Genomic DNA, 17,793 nt, shown 5'->3' with positions numbered 1-17,793 from the left:
AACCTGCTTATAAAAATAATAAATATATACATCACCAAATGCTCATAGTTTAAGGCAATAAATAAGAAAATCTCAAAAATAGAACACAATATGACGTCACAGTTACACTGGTGAAACCTGACTCCCATCCCACCGATGATGTGACAATTCGGTGGATACACAATACGGTGCGCCATCTATCGGCTGGCAGCGGCCAGGCCAATTTCTAACTTTTGGGTCAACATCACGCGCAGGCCAGGCGCAACCAGCGAATAGCGCTGGGGTAAAGATGCTTCAAAAATGAAAACCATATGATAAACGGAGGAGGAATTCACTGAAAGTGGTCTAAATTTCCCAAAGAAATCTGCAGCAAATTTCTCTCCTAGTTCCTGGTATAAACAGAGTAATTTTATGCAAAAAGGCTGAGCCCATCAGTCATACAGCATAATGCACTAGCGCGCTCGGCAGATGTCGACGTTTTCCCATGAGGCATTACGAGTTTCAGTCTGTCCGCTGCAACCAAAAGTTGGTGCACCGTATTGTGAATCCACCAAATTGAAATAATGTAATAGTTTAATCGGTCTGGGGTTCGTAACACAAAGTATAGCAATCACCATAGAACAGCTCTTTTAATGATTGATTGCATTGACTACAATGTACAATTGTGGCCCAGTGGATAAGTCTTCTGACTTTGAAACAGACGGTCGTGGGTTCGAATCCCAGCCATGGCCTAATTTCCTTCAGCAAGAAATTCATCCACATTGTGCCGCTGAAAGGCAGCTCGAGCTAAAGCCGGGGTAATAATAAGAATAAAAACGCGCCTCGGAATAGAATATTTCTAGATAGATGGTGCTAAATAAATGGCTATTATCATTATCATGAAAATCAAACGTACGATTAATCGCTAACCTTTGTGTTACGGGACCCCGGAATCGTTTTCATCGGCATGACTGCGAGATTATTTTAATCATTTGCAAGACACATGATTGCAGCGTGCTCCAAATTATCACCAGAGATTTACAACAGAATACACACGATGATTGCATCTTTAAATATCAATGAAAATGAAATTTACAAAACCAAATATAATTAATAAACTCCTTCAATATCACAGACCAAATTATACAGAAAATATCATGTAAAAGTATGAATATATTATGACATTTTATGAGATTGTACTACTCTGATATATTTTCCATGCATGCATAAATATATAAAATATTCATCTTTATTTGAGATTAAATAATAATGAAGGCAGCTGTTAATGTGAAATAAATTGACATTCAATCACTTCATCAAATTCTTTTTTCAGTAACCATAGCTTGGTAAATCATCTAACATATCAAACTACAAGATTCCAACATAATTCTTTGTATACTGTATAGAAGAGAACCCAAAAAGCATGGGAAGTATTTTATAAAATCAAAATACAAAGTCAATCTCTAATGAAACCTCCATTTCCATTGGTTGGTTGCACTCATCATATACCAAATGCAAGCATTGTTATGATTGGCTAACCGGTGTTTTTCTTTTTCTCTCTCTCTTTCTGTGTGTTTTCTAACTTCTCTTCTCTCTTCTCTTCTCCTCTATTTTCACCCCTTCTTCCATTTTATCTCTCCTCCTTCATCCTCTTTCTTTTTATTCTCTTGGAAAAATACAAAAAATATAAATATCTAGATTTGTGACTATGATATCCACATACCGTAAGTGAAAAATGGTGACAGCAAACATTGGCCTGCAAATAGACTTTGGCCTTCCATAGACAGGAAACATTGGCCTCCCACAGTTACAGCAATTTCAGTCAATCTTAAAGAGTTCGTGAACGTCCTCCTTGATTTTACTAACACTATTTGACTTTCATGTTTGAAGGTTAAACAACCGTACATTATCGGATGTGCATTTTTATGTCAAATGAGGAGGAAAGCTTGGCAAACTCTGGGATATGTTGACTAACTTTTAAGTATTTAACCCATCAATGTAGAAATCTCTGAGACTCTTAAAGATAGGCATGGATCACATTGAGCAACTTGCTTTGTAGCCCTACTGAAAAACAACAGTGAGTTTTGCCCATTAAGATATCTCCATAGGGATTTAGTACATGAAATGGATACATAACAGCAAATTTCGTCCATTTTACATAGCTAAGCTCACTGTGAATTAAATGAAGTAGAGCCAAGTTTAAATCTCAGCTATGCTCACTGTGAATTAAATCAATTAGAGCTAAGTTTAAATCTCTTATCAGTCCATTAAATGACTTAATTGTATTTCTAGGAATCAATGAATAATAAGCAAAGAAAGATGGGTGACTCTGTTCACTTTATATGCGATTAGAATACATGGCCCCATTTGAGCATTTCTACGTTGGTAGTTCAACACTTTGGATATCATAAGCAAGGTTTTGTCAGTTTCTTTACATATACCTGATAATAACGCCACACTTTGAACAGTCTCAAGCCCAGTGGCCCATATATCAAGCCTACGGACATAAAGAGTTTTCAGTAGTTGACAGATTGACACAACATGAATAAACATCTTAAAATGACTAGATGACAGTTTATCGCTGGGTTGGATTCAGCTCATTCTGCTAGCGTTTCAAACTCATCGTCATGGAAACCATAGAGTACGTGCATAATGTGGCGTACACACACCATGGACGCCTCTTTACACTCCTTGCCGACCGTTGAGAAGTTTAGAAAGCCATGGGGAAGGTGATCGACTATCTCCAAGAAGACAGGCTTACCCATACCACGAAGCTTCCTGGCAAAGCTGATTGAGTCATCCAATAATGGGTCTAAAGCACAGCCCTGTGGAACACACAAAATAAAAAATCAGGAATTAATGCAACAAACTAATACTTCATTTGTAAAAACAGAAAATTTTCTTATTTTTCAAATGGTCAAAAATATATGGACAAGAAAATGCTTTTGTATTCAAACAATATATCATTATTGTCCAATTTCAATAAAGAACATATGATGAAATGCCCTTTTGTATATCATCCCCACAAACATCAAAGAAAAGTGCTGACTTTCTGTAATTAAATATCAACCATTCCAAATGCTACCCTCTTCAAACACAAAAAGAATTTCTACAGTGCAAATTTGTTACGATCATAAAGGTTTAGAAGAGACACTTTTATAAGTGAACGACTACATGCAAGAAGTATTTTTTATGACAATACAAATTTAATACAGTTTTATGCTTATGTTTCTCACTCTCATGAATACACAATAACTATTATAAGCCAGAGGAGGATAGAATAGGTCGGGTTGGAAAAAGGAAAAAGATGGGAGGAGCAGGGAGAAGAGGGTAAGGAAGGTGAAGTGTTTCAGGAAAGCAATCAACTTACAATAATATGAACAGGAGGAAGGCCCTTGAGAAGCTCTTCATCTGAGAAGAGAGGCGAGACGTAAGGATTCCTCATGATAGGTGCATCCCTGAAAACCCTGATGGGTGAATTCACAAAGGATGTAGGAGTCTGGACTTCTTCATCCGTTGCTAGTCCTTCCTGCTTCAAATCAAGGTGAAGATCTTCTCTGCTCTTTGGTGATAACGGCACGGTGTCCTCTGACTCGCGGTCTGCTTCAGGTTTGGAGTCCAAGGAGATGGCATCAACGTCCACTGGAAGACTGATTGAAAGATCCTCCGAGTTTGGAGGGTGAGACGGGTCAAAGATTGCGATGGCTTCGGTGCTGGACTGGTCACCGTTGGTTTCTGTTTGTCCATCACCTTGACCTATCGTCGCGTTGTCAATGGCATCACTGACTTGCTCTAACTTCTCAATGTCTGTTGGAGGGACTTCCTCCATGAACGAAGAGACAGTGTCCGCTGGTGGTGGAACGATGATATCACCATTGATGCCTTCCTTGGACGTTGGTGTGGTCACTTTAGTACTGTTACCATTCTCCTCTTCCTCCTCCTCTTCAAGTTTCTTCTCAATCTCTCCATCAACTGGTGAACCTTCTTCTGACTTGATGGAAGACCTCTTAGGAGAACCGAGGATGCGATCATTGGCAGTGTCAACCACGGACGACACCTTCTCATCTGACATGAACTCCTCCTTAAGACCGACGTAGGCGGAGAGACATCGCATCAAGACTCCAAACGGCAAGAGCGGATCAAAAAGGCACAGTAGTCTAGAAGGGGAAGGAGAGTGATGAACAACAAAAGGTGTATACATGGTGACGATTCCGTCAGGGACCTGGATGCCGTAGGATGCTGCTCTCATGGCTACGGCTGTACAAAGGTTACCTCCAGAACTGTCTCCGGCTAGACAGATATGCTCTCCTGTGGATCCTATGAAAAAAGCAGTATGAGATGTAGACTTATTTAATCTGAGGTATGACTCTTACTCCATAATTCTTCATTGAATCAACGTAACTGCAGCCCATCTGAAATAAATTTTTATTTACAGGGTCTCTTCAAGAAATAAGGCTTTGCAATGGGATTACTTTACCAATGAAGGGTGCTCTTTGATTAAGACAACTTACAATAGAAGTGGAACATGGCATTTAAATCTTGCTTCATTTAATTTCACACATTTAAGGTTTGAATAACGATGATACTGTAGTTGTGATAGAAAGTGATTTTTTTTTTATTTTAAACCACATCACAGGTGGTGAATCTTTATTGGCTGTTCATTTATTCCTTAGAAAGACGATTTACATGTATAAAGCTTAATTTGTACAATGCTTTTATCATGCTCTCATGTTGATCCTATATTAAAAAGTAATTGTGATTAAAAGCCGTGATACATCCAAAATAAGAACTATAGGTTTCATGGTACATTCCTGCTCAAACGTTAATATTTTTGAATTATACTATGGTATTCCTGATCTCCCTTTCCCTCAATATTCTTAGAGCTTAAGAAAAATATTTTGAAAGATGTAGGGAAATAACAAAAAGCTGATTTGAATTTCTGCAATAAAGGTAACTGGAAGAATTGAAGGATTGAGTAATAACATAGAATTTACCAATTCATTCACAAACAACATTATTGTTATCATTCTCATCATCACCATCATCATCACAGACATCATTATCATCACCATTATCATTTACACCATTATTTTTATCATCACCATAATTATCATCACTACATTTCCACCACCACCACCATCATCATCATCATTACCACCACCATTATCACCATCATCCCCATCATCATCATCACCATCATCATCATCACCATTATCACCATCATCATCCCCATCATCATCACCTTTATCATCATCATCATCATCATCATCACCATTATCACCATCACCATCATCCCCATCATCATCACAATCATCATCATCATCATCATTACCACTATCATTACCATCATCACCACCACCACCATTACTACCATCAACATCACCATCCTAGGGGGGGAAGCATCCTTCAAGATTTTCACAAACAAACCTTCAACGACTTCCACCGTAAGTCAATGGCTTACCTAGATAGGGTGCGTTCTTGACCGCCCATGCGTAGGCAAAGAAGCACTCTTCAAAAGCTCTAGGGAAGGGTTGTTCTGGAGCTAATGAGTAGTCTATGGAGACGATAGGTACACCCAAATCCTTGGCCCATGACCTTAGGTAAATCTGTTATGGAAGACAGGAAAGAATCATATCAAATTATGGTTCCATGAGATGTGATCTGCCGACAATTGCTCCGGCGACAATTACTCCAATGAAAAATCTGCACGTTAAGCAAAACTTAAAATCTAACCTCCAAAACTAATTAAACCAAACTTCACGTTATTCTGAAACATAAACTCTATTCCATCCTAACTCTAACCTGATGCCCCCTGAGATATTAAGAATGGAGAATATGTCGCAGGAGCAAATGACATGTTGCCCAAAGAAGAGAATCCAACAGAAGCAAGTACATCCCTCTTGGATATGCTGATTAAAGATAAACTCTGGTCTTGGTTACGACAGAAAAAGAAAAATGTTCAAAACCTACACAGAATTATACAAAAATATGTTAATGATGGCAGCCAAACAATTTTTTCAAGAAAATGCATCTAGAGAGTAATAAGCAAATGAAGGTCTGAAAAATTACTGCAAAAATTGCCCATCCATTTTTAGTGTGGTCGAACATGATGTTTTTATGTGTTAGCTACACCAGGAAAAGCTCATGGTAATGAAATTAATATTATTTCACGCAAGCCTGTATTACTTTATTTTTTTTGTTCTAAATAAGCATTCAGGTACACAAACACTTCAGGGCCCCTTCTTACAAAGAGTTACGATTGATCCCATCAAATCCATCGGCGTCATAATTTTTTCTACAAAAAATTTGCACAAAGTCCATTTTATTCAAAGAGAAGTGCAGTAAATTTTCAAGAAAACAATGACTGCATGAATATACATCATACATGTAGCTAGAAAATATTTTGAACAAACATGTATAATAGATGTTGACGTTGCTGGTCGTCCAAAGTTGCTATTAATCGGATTAATCATAACTCTTTGTAAGAGAGGGTCCAGGATAGCTTCCAACCATTTCCTATCAAATAAGATTTCTATACCTGATCTCAAACCTAGCTTCAAATGAGAATGGAACCCTTGAAACCAGTTGAATTCATATAAAAAGAAAAATCAAAGAAAGTGATCAATGAAAGCTTGTGGACGATTTAATGGATGATAAAGAACAAAAGAATGAGCATTTGAATGTTGAGATCACTATAAATGCTATGAAGATCCTCCTATTGGCAATGCGATCAAGATCTGTGGTGTCACACGCTACAACGTCCAATTACTATAGTACGTATAAGTTGTTAGTTCTGAATTTATGACTATTGGATGGTGGAATGATAGAGATGGAAATTAAAAGGCGAGAAAGAGAGACATGAAGGTATCTTTTGTGAAATATGGCGTCGTCAATGTCATGCTTTAATGGATGAGTCACAAGTCTATCATCTTTGTAGCTCCACCATCTGGCAGTCCTTTTAGCACTTAAGCACATTGTGAACCATGAGCTTCTACGCTATCTGTACCTCCGTTCAAACTGCAATGATCACAAGATTGTGGCTTTGGGGACAAAGTTACTTCTACAACCACAATTGATTTTGATGTTACCATGTACATGTAGGTTTTATAAGCAGAAAAGAATAGAATAGATCAAAATAGGATAGAATAGAATAGTATAGTATAATAATGGTTTATTAGCAATACATGATTGGCAGCCAGTGGCTGAAATATACATGTTTACAAAATATAAGAACATACAAAGATATTATACAAAGAGTAGATAGATTAAAAAAATAACACAAAGATTTTCATTATGACGGATCTAACTAAATAAAGGAGTTCTCTGAGTGTAAGTAAAATTATAAATCGCATTAAATCAAATAATGTACTGTATTGCATAAATAGGCAGGAAAGATGAATAATGAAATCAACTGGAAAAAAACAAAAGAAAAAATAATATTCAATAGGTCAACAAAAAGAAGTAAGAACATTGACCCCAATCACTGAACTAACAGGAGTTAAGTCCCTTCAGGTATATCATAATATCTGGAACATGGTAATTGAGGGAGTTCGCTTCAGGCAGATTTAAATGAACTGTATTACACTCAGTACATGCATAGGGTGTCTCCCTACAGACCCCATTACCGTACGGGACTTGGTGCATAGGGAATATATCTAGAGGCACGTTACGATATAGGACATTGATAATTGATGTGTCCCTCAATGGGAAATGATGCATTGTGTCATTAGGATGATCAAGGGTGTGTTTATGCTTCCATTGCGAGGACAGAATCAGCGATTTCAAACGTCGATTCAAAACGCCGATCGTAAACGTGGTTCTGGGAGTGCTGTTTATGCTTAACTTTTCAGAGCAAATCATGATCTCCAGCTGGCTTCGCATCGTAAAGCGAGGTCAAATTGGGCGCGCCTTTTTTCGAAAGTTTTTTTTTCCGATTGCTGCTATTACGTAGAGATAACATGGAGCAATATGACTGTATTTGCCCGCGGATTTTCATCTCAACGGAAGCATGTACCAAATGACATCATTTAAACACGTTTACGATCGCGGTTGTGTTTATGCTTCCCCAGAAAGCCTGATTCTGGTCAAACGACCTTTACAAACGCACCTTTTTGTGAGTTTACGATCAGCGTTTAAATGAAAGTAAGCATGGACGCAACCGTGTTTTGGACTAATCACGTTTGGAAACGCTGATTCTGGCCTGAAACGTGGAAGCATAAACACGGCCTAAATCAATAAAAAGGTGATTTGGGATACCTATATGTAGAGTAGAGTGTACAAGCATTATCTTTATTCTCCTGTGTAATTCAATGAGCATATTTTCAATCATCAAAATGCCATGGTAACCATGAGGCAAACAATGGTTTCTTTTTTAGCTGGGATATAATGTAAAACTAAACAATTTTTGACAACATTCACAACATGGTGAGATGAATGAAAGAGATCAAATTGCGACTCATTTTCCTGGGCCTCATTTCACAAAGAGCTTTGTTTGATTCGATTGATCATAAGTATGGAAAGCCAGTGATTCCAATATCTTAGAGAATCAGTGACCAAACTTGATACCAGCAAATTAAGAAAAATCATTATAATATTGCAGGGCTATCTATAAAAACCCATTACTACATAAGTATTCTTTTTAAAAATATACAGATATGTGGACATTAAGTAAAGCTCAATTTATATCATAATGGGTATCAAAAGTTAATATTAAAAAAAAATAGACCAACTGACCGTGATTCTCTCCTCTGTTATGCAAACATTTTTTTTATGCCGTTCTGCACAGGAATGCACTTATCTGTAGGCAATGATCATAATGGGTCTTGAGGCAAATCTAGCTCAAGTAGATAATTACCGTGTTTACACATTGACTCGGCTCGCGTGTTGAATCCGCGAGCCGGGTTGAAGACTGCGAAGAAGGAATCAGAGATCGCGTTCATACGTACATATGAAAAGGCGAGTTCAACACGGCTCGCGGATCTCGAACGGAAGAAGAATTATGACGTCGCAAATTAAAGGCGGGAAATTCACCGCCGGAATCGAATCTTGTCCGTGCGAACAACAACAATGCCAAAAGTGAAAGCGCGCGCAGTGACCTAGGTCAAGAGAGTTCGACACGGCTTTCTGTTTACACACGAAAAAATTGCGGGTTGCGGGTTGAAACCTTTGATTTTGTAGGATCGATAAAGCCGTGTTCGACACGGCTCGCGGATCACTCTGATCGCGTTTACACAGCATAAAATTGCCGTGTTGAGCACGGCTCTCGTGTTCAACCCCCGAGCCGAGTCAATGTGTAAACACGGTAAATGTGGAGCGTTGTGGCCCAGTGGATTAGTCTCCAGACTCTCGAGACAGAGGGTCGTGGGTTTGAATCCCAATGGCGTAATTTCCTTCAGAAAGAAATTGATCCACAATGTGCTGCACTCAACCCAGGTGAGGTAAATGGGTACCTGGCAGGAATGTATTCCTTGAAACGCAGCGCGCGTAACAGCTGCACTGCTAAAGCCAGGGTAATTATGCTTCATAAATAGTGTAGAGCGCTTAGAGACTTCTGACAAAGTAAGTATTAAGCACTATTTAAGCAGGTATAATTATTATAACTGCTTGTTCACCTAAATTGGACAACTTTAGAGAAGATGTTTGGTGTTTCTAATGATTCAGTTCACATGCAATGTATAAATTGTTTAGTCCTTTACCTGAAATTCTATATATATCGTTGCAGATTTCAAAAACGGTAAATTTCAACGCCTTTATGATTTTTATCAACTACAAAAAGAAACTTGAATATAAAATAGCAGAGAAAAGAAATCAATTGGGTATTCACTTTAGAAGATGGTCTTTTTCATTTGAAACTACAAGGCCTCAGACTCAGTCCTAATTCTTTGGTATTCTGTACCAGACATATTTTTATCAGTTAGTGTGCTTTTACCATCTACACATTTTACTCTTAAATTTGTGTGTTTTTATGTATTGTCAGTTTATTATTCATTAGTGCATAAGTTTTTTTCGTTATATCATTTATGTAGGCAGTTCTGTATACGCGTTGTGTTTGTATTAACTTGTAAAATATGTTAATAAATATTTAAAAAAAAAATGCTTGTTTGGCATGGCACATGAACCAGTTCTGTTTAGCTCCTGGTAGGCTTAAAATTCAGACCCCATTCCAGTTTCAAGAAATAGAGGACTTGTTCTTTCCAGCACAGGAATGCCAACTCCTCACCAACAAAACTCATTCCCCGAGTCCCGTATTACACAACAGTTTCACAATTGATTTCAACGATTGATTGTATACTGTAGTCGATGCAATCAATCGTTAAAAATATATTCTGTGATCATTGATAGCTTCGTGATATGGGCCCCATATTACTGTACGTTATTTTGAATAGCATAGATAAGGGCTGATATGGAGCTGGTTTTGTTGCTGTGGCTGTAGCATCGAGACTCCAACATGAGAAAGCGTGCCAAGAAAATGGAAGCTATAGGCAGAGCTGCACTATCCCGAGTTTGCTCACTCTCGAGATTTTAGCCTGATCGGCTCTCTTTGCAATTAATCTCGATATTCAAGAAACCCTGTCTCCACCATCGCAAGAAGAATGATTCCTGCTCGAGCGAGGCATCGATGCATTATGGTCTGACGCCGTGAATAGATAATCCTGAATGCACCTGCACCTACGAATAAGCGCGATAATTCGTAAGATAGCGCGCTATTTTGCAAATAATCCCAAGTTGACTTGGGATTGCAATCTTGAGATTAATCCTACGAACCAGCGCGATAAATGCGTCTCCATTGCAAATAATCTCGAGATTGGAACTTCAGATCGGGATAATTTGCCCGATCAGAAATAGCGCGCTACTTTGAAAACTCGGGATGGTGCAGACGGCCCTACAGTAAGGAGAAACTAGGACAACCAAAGCAGTTCACTCAAAAACTAGTTTTCTTACAGTCAAAACAAAAAGTGTACTGGTACATGTAATCCATACTACTATCCTGCCTATGGCATTTTAATCATTACACAATGATTCAACGGATGGGGAGAAGGAGAGAGGAGGACAAATAAATAGACAAAAAGAAATGTGATGGGGAGAAAGTTGAGATAGGACAGACAAAAGACAAAATACAAGTGAAAGGGAGAAAGGAGAGAAAGAACAAAAAAAGCCAAGTGATGGGGAGAAAGGACAAGCAATAAGACAACTAGCACATCAATGATGTGGAGCTCATCCGGCATCTCGCAATGAAATTTAAAACAATTTTAATTTCAACCCAGTTGACACTGTAGTGAATTATATTGGTGACATAAATTGAGGATATAAAATTAAAATCGATGAAGAAAGACATAGAACCATTTTTTGTGATCTATGAATAAATTTCATATAAATAAAGCATAAATAACTTTCTAGTCAAATTTTCTTAACTCTGTGTAGAACCTTGGTGAACCTCATGTAGCTCTCAGATGGAACAAAAATAATCAAAATAGATCAACAGAGAAAGTAGAGATAGGAGGGAAAACAAAAAGACAAGTGATGCAGTGAAAGGAGCGAGAAAGAACAAATGAATAGACAAGAAGTCAAGTGATGGGGAAGAAAGGAGAGTGGACAAAACAAAAAGTGCTGGGGAGAAAGGAGGACAACAAAAAGACAAAAAGACAAGTAATGTGGAGAAAGGACAGACAAAAGAACAAGAAGGAGAGAAAGAGTGTCAAAGACAGATACATTGGTAAAAAAAAAAACCACAACAAAAAACCCCTTAATTTATCTAGGAAGTAATTCCACCCCCTGTGCAGGTATCTTGCCCCCCCCCCCTCCCCTATGAAAAATACCCCGTCATCATTTCATTGCTTCAGACCACCCCCCCAAAAAAAAGGTGTTAGTAATAGTGTAAGACTAAAGGTGTGAACACTAATACCTTTCTATTCCTAAAAAGATGTGTTTCATTAAAATCTTGTTTTAATATCAAGATGAACTCGAAATGACTTTCTACTGATGGTAATTAAGATAAAGTCTCATAAAGGAATATTTCTCTCATGAAGACCAATCTTGGCAACCTTATAAAATGGGGTTAAATATTCCTTGTGCTAGACGAAAAGGAAGATGGGTGTAAATGGACCACTCAAAAACAGGAGAGGTCATTCGGATGCTCAAAACCCAACGCATCACTTACAAGAAGTTGATTATTAGAGGACTGAAATGAAGACTGATGTAAATGCACCACTCAAAAACATGATAAGTCATTTGGATGCAAAAAAACCCGTGTATCACTAACAAGAAGTTGATGAAGAGAACAGAAATGAAGATTGGTGTAAATGCACCACTCAAAAATATGAGAGGTCATTCGGAGGCCAAAAACACATGCATCACCTACAAGAAGTTGATGAAGAGGACTGAAATAAAAAATTGGTGTAAATGCACCACTTAGAAGCATTAGAGGTTAATTGGATGCCCAAAAACGCATGCATCACTTATAAAAAGTTGATGAAGAGGACTGAAATAAAAATTGGTGTAAATGCAACACTTAGAAGCATGAGAGGTCATTCGGACCCCTAAAAACGAATGCATCTCTTACGATAAGGTGATGAAGAAGAGTGAAAGGAAGATGGGTGTGAATGCGCCACTTAGAAGCATGAGAGCTGCATGAGAGATGCACAAAACACACGCATCACTTACAACGAGGCGACGGATAGGGAGGAAATGAAGACAGATCATGAGATGGCATCGAGACGAGAAGATATCTTAATTTCCTTTTAAAACCTGGGTCATCAAGACGGCATTCAGGCATTGTAGATCACCCACTTTCATCCATTAAACATAGCCCAGGAGCAGGTAGGGGTGTGTAAGTACCTATCAGAGGGGTGTTTCGCACAAAGTTAAGTATGACTTAAAGTCAGGCTTATAAAGCCCAGCGCACAGACTATGCGCCTTGTTGCAATCAGAATTTCAAGGAAATTGTAATAACATTTTATATGAACATACCAACCAATAAAATATTAGCGATCTGAGATCAGAATAGTTGTAGGACTACTGAAATCGAATTCATTCTAGTTTGAGCCTCCCTTAAGGAATAAAAGCAAATTCAATTCTGAATCGTAATGACGTCATCATCGGCTGCAACTAGAAGCCGATTTTGAATTTACTCCAACCACAGGGCTTGTCGCGAAGTAAAATTATGATTTTATTATTCCTAACATTATGCCAAACTTAAAATATAATATAATAATTTTCACATTTGATGCAAAATGCAATGTAGCAAAAAATAACATCGTATCAGGGCCCCATCTTACAAAGAGTTGCGATTGGTCCAATCAACGTTCTCGCTACCACGCGTCACGGTTGTCGGGCGCCGACAACCCTGAAAATTTTCAGGGGAAATCCGACAACCGTGAACTTCCCCGACAACCGTGGCCGACAACTGTAAAACAGGCCTAGATCTACAAAAAAAAACTGAATATATTTAATAACACAATCTGCTTTTCAGATCCTAAAATAAACTTGACGATTATTTCGTCCAAGATTTCTTCCCGGGATTTCTTTGACTCACTATACGATACGACCTCGACTCGAGGCCCAATCTCTTTTGTGGGAAGCGCGAAGATGTTTACCTCGCATTTGCGTATCGCATTGCTCACATTATTTACCGGTACGTCTTTAAAATGGTAGTAAATACGCTCAAAAATAAAGTGAGTTGAGAGGGGTACCGTAGGTTACTGGGTTGGGCAATGTAATTATCAGATTATTAGGAATTTCATTTGATATTATCCGCGGATGTATTCACTTATTTTGTCAAAAATAAAGTGTCAAAAATAATATCAAAATTCGATCGGATTTTAATTTCATCTCGTCCAAGCCTTTGCTACATCGGGGCTACATCGACTACGGTACATGAATTCATTGAATGCTTTTCTGATGACACTCCCTAGATCGAGCGAATTGAGAAAATTAATCAAAGATCACGTTGATAATGACAAAGCCAAAGGAATGGATTGACATAATGTCCAACTCATTTACTTACAGCATAATGATTTATTCACATTTATATTCCGATTTTACTCCATAATTTCCAAAGTCTTGATCTCTACATCGATTTTTTTCAAAGTGTTGATTAATTTCGCGACGGTGTGTACCAAGTTCTGTATCACTGCACTAGCGCTCGCAACGACCACATTCAGGAAAAAAAAATCGCACATGGCATATCAAAATCCTTGATCTGGGGATCCGAGTCTTCCAGAATTAGATGGGATCCAAAACTAACTCAGTTTGAATGTTTTTTTTTCAGATATTCATTGAATCTGTTACAATTTTCATAAGCAATGTTCTTTATTAATATCATTCACATCATTACAACTCATCTTTTTAATGTGACTTATACGTACATACAGTGTATTTTCATTTGTATTGAGCGTGATCGGTTCATCATGGACGGACATTTGATAGATTTTGAAAGTTTTGAAGGCTTGTAACAAATTAGGAATAAGATGAACAAGGTTCCTTTGTGTTTTGTAGTGAAGGGTAGGACATAGTATGCTGAATGATGAAAAAAGTTTGTTGCCATGGTTACCTACAAACATAGGTATCCACTAAATGTGCCATATCACGGACGGACATGATAGAAATGTGGTTTTTAGAATTTTTGTACATTTTTATTGTTTCTATCTAAACAGCTTAACATGGACCAATAATTGTTAAGGCAACTAACACTCGGGTATGTTAGCTTCTATGTTCAGCAAATTGAATTCTTAACCAATATCAAAGTTCTGAGAGAATTGCAAATATTTTCCATCACGGACGGACATCCCGGACGGACATCACGGACGGACACAATCAAAATTCATTGGAAGTACCCTGTAAGAAGTTCTTAATACTTTCTTGGGGGAACAAATGCTATTGTATTGATGATTTGTACATATCTTAATATTATCAAACATTATTAGTTGCACAATCGAGTTGCTGCAACTTCAATCAAGTTGCTGCAACTTGATTTAAGATGTATAGCAACTTGTTTTCTATGCTAGACGCACAGTATAATCTAGACATATGATTGCTCTAAACACAGTTCTTGTCAAAATAAGATTTTTTTTTTAAATTGTAGAATACTAGGTTCCAAATCAACAGCTAATTGATCAATGATCATGTTGATACAAGTATTTTTATGATCTTGATGATTTTTAGGCATTAATTTTCCAAGAGCAAAGAGGGGTTTTTTTAAGGTCAAAAATCTCAATTGAAAAGATCAACAGGTCGCTGATCCTTATGCTTGTTTGTTGGATCAACACTTGTCGGGGCTCTCTTTAAATCCATCTTTTGCACATATCAAAGTTGAGACACCCCATAATATCAACAGCCCTCATGTATTTAGGCACTGACCGAATCCAAAATTGAAATTGATATACCAATCCAAAGCTTATTAAAACTTTTAAACACTGCAGTGCAAGCTTTATGCATTTTCACAGTTTACCAGATATTAAGCGATTTGCTTAAAATTAGCTCCATAATGGACTTCAAAAAAGGTATTCATGTAATTTTCACAAGCCTCAAGACTGTGATGTCATGTTCTATTAGAAGCATCGTGAATCCATAGGTTTGAACATGGAAAAATTGATTTTTCTGCTAATATCAGATTATGCATTGCATTCTACTTTCTTCTCCATCACTTTCTGCAAGCTTGAATTGATGAAATCTACAGCTTTGGACTTGTTCTTGCCATATTTTATTACCTGCTTTTTTGGCGTATACATGTACATGTACATGCAGCTTTCCAACCCTATCTGCATTCCAATAATTTGTAAAAATTTTCCTGACAAAAATATAGCCCCAATAACGGCCAAACAAAGATATCACAATAAAATGTGACGAGTTGTAGGTAGTTACTCCATTTGAGTTCTGAATAATTCTCAGAGCCACTTCTCACTGCAATTAGAAGCTAAAATTAAATTCATAATCTGCTCAGCAAAGTTTCTCATTTGCATATATGAATCTTTCCACAAGTATTTCACTTGTCCGTCTGGGATGAAATTAATGTCCGTCCGTGATCATTTTTGATTGATATATTGTATGCATAAAATGTATGGATTTTAGCTATGTTCAAATAAAATGATATACAGTGTCCAGTGAAATACTTCTACACAATTTTATTTCTGTTTCTATTCTGATAAAGAATAAAAAGCTGAATCCATAGACATTATCCTAATAAAAATGATCCCGGACGGACATTAATTTCATCACGGACGGACAGAAATGTTGATATCTACAAGGAAAGTTTACTTCCCATATTTTCTTCCTATTAATTTATGTTTGATGATAGATTAATGTTCAGAGTGCAAGACCACTGAAAAAAATTGGAGTAACTTTGAAAACAATAAAACTAGAGTGAATTGAATTTGAGTGAATTAATTTTGTCCGTCCGTGATGAAATTAATGTCCGTCCGTGATCATTTTTGATTGAGTTTATGATATGGAAAAAATGTATGGATTTCAGCTATGTTCAAATAAAATGATGTACAGTGTTTAGAGAGATACCTCTACACCTTTTTATTTTTTATTTCTATTCTGATAAAGAATAAAAAAACTTTTCATCTTTTTTTCCATCACGGACGGAAATTTCAAAATGGAAATGTTAACACCTACCAAAAAAAATTACTTCCCAATATTTTTTTTCTACTATATTATGTCTGATGATAGAGTAATGTTCAGAGTGCAAGCACATCCAAACCAAATTAGAGTAACTTTAAAAACAATAAAACTAGAGTGAATTTAATTTGAGTAGAAATGTCCGTCCGTGATGAGAGGTAACAGCACCCCCATGAATAAAATGGACTATTCCGGTACTTTCGGAATCATCAATCTTCATGAAACTAAGTTTTTTGAAACCTGAGATATCAAAGATTATTTTAAAAACAAATTTGATAGAAGTACCTAAAAAAAAAAATTTTCACCTCAATGCGAACCCTTAACCGATCATGCTCTATTGTTCTTTATTGCTCATGGCCTGCCAATTGAATAATGAGCGCACCTGTCACGGTCCTGAGAAATGTTTTTAATCATCACAGTGAATGCTTTATGAATTTTGCTTAACAACTACGTTTTAAAATAAAATATTATTTGAAATTGATTTGTGTGAAGGAGAAAGAAAAAAATAAAGGAGGGGGGGGGGTGGTCGTGGGCAAATGATGGGATGTTTGTGACTTTATGGAGGGGATTGGCGAAAAGAAGTCAATGTTCGGAGCGAATGAAATTAATATTCATTTATGGATGTGTCTACTGTGATTGATCATTGTGGCTGCATAATCTTTATGGCGATTGAAAAATCCACCTTGGGTCGGGAGGGGTACGTGATTCAATAGATTTCGATAGAAGTACACAGGGGGATTGACAATTCATTCACGAATTGTGTGAACGTTTTAGAGGATATGTATTTCGTTGTTTACGCCCACAATGAGTTGCTGGTATAATTTGAATATCGTTGGATGAATTTTTCAATTTCACTGATGTTATATTTTCTATCGGAATTGTGCTTTTATACAGTTAGCTTTACAACGTCGTTAGCCTGATTACTGCGAGTGGATGATATTCATGAAATGAGTTAACGAGACGCGCCAAAGCCGATGGCACGTGATCTGATTAGTATTCATTATCTTGGGCTTGAGCCAATCATTGTGCTTGAACGGACTTTCCCGATTTCCCACCCTGGAATGTTTGCCACGTGTGTGACCTTTTAACCTGTTGTTTGAGCGCGAATCAGCTGATTTCGTGACCTCAAATATTCTTCATGTTGTTTACGCTGGATGAGTGCTATACTACGATTAAGAAAATATTTTTACTTTTAATAAACTGTTAAAACGTGAATTT

General features: G+C 37.2%; 1 protein-coding gene across 3 annotated transcripts in view; it reads right to left on the bottom strand.

Moving 5' to 3' along the window:
- Positions 1-854: 854 nt before the first annotated feature.
- LOC121419841 (hormone-sensitive lipase-like) overlaps positions 855-17,793 on the bottom strand; it is a 96,420-nt gene continuing 79,481 nt past the window's right edge. For all 3 annotated transcript variants that reach the window (XM_041614302.1, XM_041614303.1, XM_041614304.1), the window contains 3 exons: positions 5,420-5,564; positions 3,329-4,275; positions 855-2,783 (listed from right to left, as the gene is read on the bottom strand). In XM_041614302.1, the coding sequence (XP_041470236.1) occupies positions 2,556-2,783; positions 3,329-4,275; positions 5,420-5,564 (1,320 nt within the window). In that variant the 3' untranslated portion in view covers positions 855-2,555. The remainder of the gene's footprint in view (positions 2,784-3,328; positions 4,276-5,419; positions 5,565-17,793) is intronic.

Source organism: Lytechinus variegatus, chromosome 8 (assembly GCF_018143015.1).
Source record: "Lytechinus variegatus isolate NC3 chromosome 8, Lvar_3.0, whole genome shotgun sequence".
Classification (NCBI taxonomy): Eukaryota; Metazoa; Echinodermata; class Echinoidea; order Temnopleuroida; family Toxopneustidae; genus Lytechinus; species Lytechinus variegatus.
This window is presented reverse-complemented; position numbering and strand designations above follow the sequence as displayed.